The following is a 4251-nucleotide window of genomic DNA, read 5'->3' on the forward strand; positions in this document are numbered from 1 at the left end:
GCGGCATTGTTCACAAGCTGATATGCATGTTTTACACATTTCTCTGGTAACAGGCCACCCACGAGCAAGGGCTTCTTTGTACAAATCTTTTGCACCTGTGTGTTGTCTTTTTTACATGCAACCATTCTAATAAGTGCTCCCAGTCTTCTGTAATCTGATCCTTTTTCAAAGGACTTAGTCTTGCTAATTCATCAGCTTTATTGTTCCACTCTCCTGCTGCATTTCCATCTGTCTGGTGAGAGGCTACCCACCCCACGGCAAAATTCCCTTGACTTGCAATATTTAGAATTTCTTGCCACTTTTCCTTTTGCCATACTGGGATTCTGTTAACTTCCCAGTCATTTTGCTGCCAAAAAGGAAGCCACTCAGTACATCCCTTAAACACAGCATAGGAATCGGTGTAGATACAGACAGGAGAAGTATTCTGTGCCTCATGTTGGAAAACACTCCAAACAGCTATCAGCTCGCCAACTTGGGCGCTGCCTTCCCCCTCTGTGATAATTCGTTCACCTGAGGAGGTGTGCAGGGCTACAGCCTTGTATTTCCACACCTTTCCTTTTCGCTTGGCAGAAGCATCTGTAAACCAAGAATTTGCTGACTGTTCGGGGGAAAAAGGAGGGGCTACTTTGATGGCTGAGGCAGGTTTGTCCTGACTGCTACTCAAGTTTTCAGTCTCTTGGATTGCCAGATTTTTTACAGCTCCTTCAGTTACTGAGAAGATGCTACAATAATGTTCAATCTGAGCATACCACTTCCTTACTGAGGCCCTCTGGGCCACCCCGTCAGGTGGGGGGGTCCCAGTAGAGACTGCCTTAATAACTTTGAAAGGGCCTCTCAAAACAATTGGTTGTTGTCGTGCAATCTTCTCCACTTCTATGAGAGCTAAGCTAACCACAAATAATCCTTTTTCCCAGGTAGTGTACCTTTTTTCAGCATCTTTAAAGCCACGAGAGTAAAAACCTACAGGCCTCGTTGGACCCTCAGGACCCCGCTGCCATATGTGTACTGACAGCCCTGAAGAGGCAAATCCCCATTCCACCTGGAAAGGATCTGTAGGGTGAATAGGGCCCAGGGCTTGGTGAGCTGTTGCTTCAAAAATCAACAATTGCAATGCTTCTTCTTGAGAAGCACTCCATTCCCATTTTATCCCTTTTCTTAACAAGTTATAAAGAGGTCTGGCAATTATGGAAAAATCTGGGATGTGTTTTCTCCAGAACACTAATAATCCTAAAGCATGTTGGAGATCTTTTTTGGATTCAGGCATTTTAATTTGATCTAAAGAGGTTAGGGTATCAGGTGGGATACATGTCATACCTCCTTTCCACCAAATTCCCAAAAATTTCACTTCATGTGAAGGATTTTGGATTTTTTCTGAGGGAATTTGCAAATCAAGGCTTTCTAAGTGGGAGATTATTCTTTGTTGGGTATCTCTCACTTCTTCTATTTCATCTCCTCCCACAAGGATATCATCAATGTATTGATAAACAGTCACATTGTCAGCTTTGGGTATTTTTTCTAACTCCTGGGCTAAAGCGTGATGAGCCAGGGTGGGGGAATGTTTGTACCCTTGGGGAAGCCTAGTGAAAGTGTATTGCTGTCTTTCCCATGTGAAAGCAAAACGGTCCATGTCTTCTGGCTGTAAAGGTATCATAAAAAACATGTCTTTGACATCTATAGTTGCCATAATTGAATGAGCTTTTTCTTGAATTAGTGTTATCAATTCTGCTAGATTTGGGACAGCTGCTGTGAGAGGGTCTGTGTTGGCATTTAGCCTGCAAAAATCAATTGTCAGCCTCCACTTCCCATTAGGCTTTCGCACTGGCCACACCGGAGAATTGAAAGGAGAATGAGTATTAACTATTACTCCTTGTTCTCGCAGCTCCTGTATCACTGGCTTGATGCCCTCTTTGGCACCCAGGGGGAGGGGGTATTGTTTCACATTAGTTACTTTGCTGAATGGTAGGGAGGGTGCGGCTTCGAGCAGTCTGATGTTAAAACGTGGTGTGCCAAAAGACCACAGGAGACCCTCTGAGTCCTCCCACTGCCTCCCAACGAGGGCATTCATCCCTAATAGATTGGTTGGGATATCTCCAATCACCATATTAATAGAGAGTTGATTTTCTTCCCCAGGTAAAATGAGCTTAACTAGGGCTACATTCATAGATTCTGTCGTTCCTAAGGCATTTAAAACACAATATCGGTTCTTTGTTGGGACAATTCCACATCTCTGGGCATCTTTCTTTGTCAGCGCAGAAATTTGTGCCCCAGTGTCAATTAGAAAAGTTACAGGTGTCCGTTTAGGGCCTGTAATAGCTGTGATCATTATATCTCCCTTTTTATTTTTAGTGAGCCTTCTCAGGTATACCCATGCTCCATCTCTTCGCTCACTGACAAGAGACGGAGGGTCTAGTTTCCCTGGTTTTGAGGGAGAGGTTGTTTTGGCTCACTGCACAGACTTTGAGGGAGTGGTTGGTCTGACTCACTGCCCAGATTCTGAGGGAGGAGGGGTGCACTGGGTTGAACTGATGGATTTGGTAGAACGGGTTTTCGGCAGTGCCAGTTAGACACTACCTTACTCAATTTATCAAGGGGTAAGCCATCCATCACATCTCTGGGGACCCCCTTTTTGATGCCTAATAACCACCAATGCTGACGGTTAGAGATCTGTTTTACATTCTCTGGCTTTTCGCCATGAGGAGCCCGAATGTACCTGACACCTTTTGTTTTGTCTAATTTTTCTTCTGGAATTTTTATAGGTCCATATTTTCTACTGTAATCAATCAGATCTTTTGCAACTTCACTCCATGTCCAAACTTTGCGATCACCCGCAGGTGAATTCGATTGTGAACCTGGCGGCTGAGAGGGGGTTGAATAGGGAGTAAACCCAGGATCGGTAGATCCAGTTTGGTCGCTTGGGTTTCCAAGGAATCTATCTAGCCTTTCTACGGGACCTACAGCCGCTATGGTTTTTTGAAGGGCAATTGCTGTAGGTTTGAGTGATTCTGGAAGGCCTCGAATTAAAGGGGTCATCAGTGCAGGTTTAACAGGTAATTGCATGGGGGATTCATATCCAGGAGTTAATTTTCTTTCATGGATCATTTGCAAACAGGCAGCTTTGTGGACACTTTCTAGGAGTTGCTCGGGGGTACCAATTATAGCTAAAGGGTCTCCCCTTTCTAAAGGATTGAGTCCCCCGGCCCAGAAGGCTGCACGCTGAGTCAGGGACCACGTGCCACGTTTGTCTCCTGTTGTCAAGAAAACTCCATGTCCCCAGTATCCACTGGCCTCCTGTTCAGTTAATTGAATTTGGTCTCCTCCGGTGAGAGACACTCGGAAGACATATTCTGTCTCAGATTCGTGGGGAAGCCGCCCATACTCCTTTTTTAATCTAGCTAATTCAACAGCACTGTATGGTATTTGTTTAGTGGTGATATGCGGTTCAAAATCTTCATCATTGATATAATTATATTCAGTTTTAATCAGAGGTCTCACACGAGGGCAGCAGTTTTCTCTACAATTTTTTACTAGTATTAGTTCTTTTTGGGGGTATATTTGGTCAATGTGAGGAGTTTCCTTTTCCTCTGTCTCTTTTGGTGAGTCAGCATTTTTCGAATTTCTAAAATATTCCTCTTTTAAAGCAGCCTCTAGCAAGTGATTTTTATTTTTTTTCTTCATCTAATTGTTTTTGTAAAATTTCCACTAGGCTTTGAAGGGAATCTATGATCGCTTTCTCTTCAGTACATCGCTTTAAGCGATGATCTATGGCTGCCGCAAGGCATGCCCCTAAAACAGAGCAGATTATGGTTTTATTTCGGCCAAATTTAAATCTAGTCTCATGTTGTAAAGAATATACTCTATCAGTCACATAATCTAAATTAAACCAGTTATTTTGAGCCCATTCTTCCCCTCCCGGAGAGGGCCGGGCATTATGTTTTGCTAGCAGAGCATAAAACGCAGCTTTAACTTTTGCACTGGGGTTTTCAGTCATTTTATGACAGGATCAAAACCACCACAAGGAGGTAAAGTTAATTACACACTGCGACACACACACAGCTTCGCTGTGTCTCCCTTCACTTCCCTGGGTGGGTGAAGAGACCAAATCTGCTTGGGAGGTACTCCTTAAGTTACTTATGGTTGTCTCTTCACTACACCAAGCAGTCCAAATTCATGCACACACCAAAAAACACAGTTCCTCCTTTTACACTAAGAGATCCTTTGCAAAAAATCTGAAGACAGAGCCCTCAACTGAGT

The 4251-nt window shown here is 43.7% G+C and overlaps 1 protein-coding gene across 1 annotated transcript; it reads right to left on the reverse strand.

Moving 5' to 3' along the window:
• Positions 1-2334: 2334 nt before the first annotated feature.
• LOC138101674 (uncharacterized) lies at positions 2335-3675 on the reverse strand. Its single transcript, XM_068999447.1, has one exon. It carries the CDS (start codon positions 3673-3675, stop codon positions 2407-2409), a length of 1269 nt encoding a protein of 422 aa, XP_068855548.1. The 3' UTR covers positions 2335-2406.
• Positions 3676-4251: the final 576 nt, after the last annotated feature.

Source organism: Aphelocoma coerulescens, unplaced genomic scaffold (genome assembly GCF_041296385.1).
Source record: "Aphelocoma coerulescens isolate FSJ_1873_10779 unplaced genomic scaffold, UR_Acoe_1.0 HiC_scaffold_39, whole genome shotgun sequence".
Lineage (NCBI taxonomy): Eukaryota > Metazoa > Chordata > Aves > Passeriformes > Corvidae > Aphelocoma > Aphelocoma coerulescens.

Coding starts and splice junctions, on each gene's coding strand:
- LOC138101674 (XM_068999447.1), bottom strand. CDS start 3,675: ATGAAGAAAAAAAATAAAAATCACTTGCTAGAGGCTGCTTTAAAAGAG.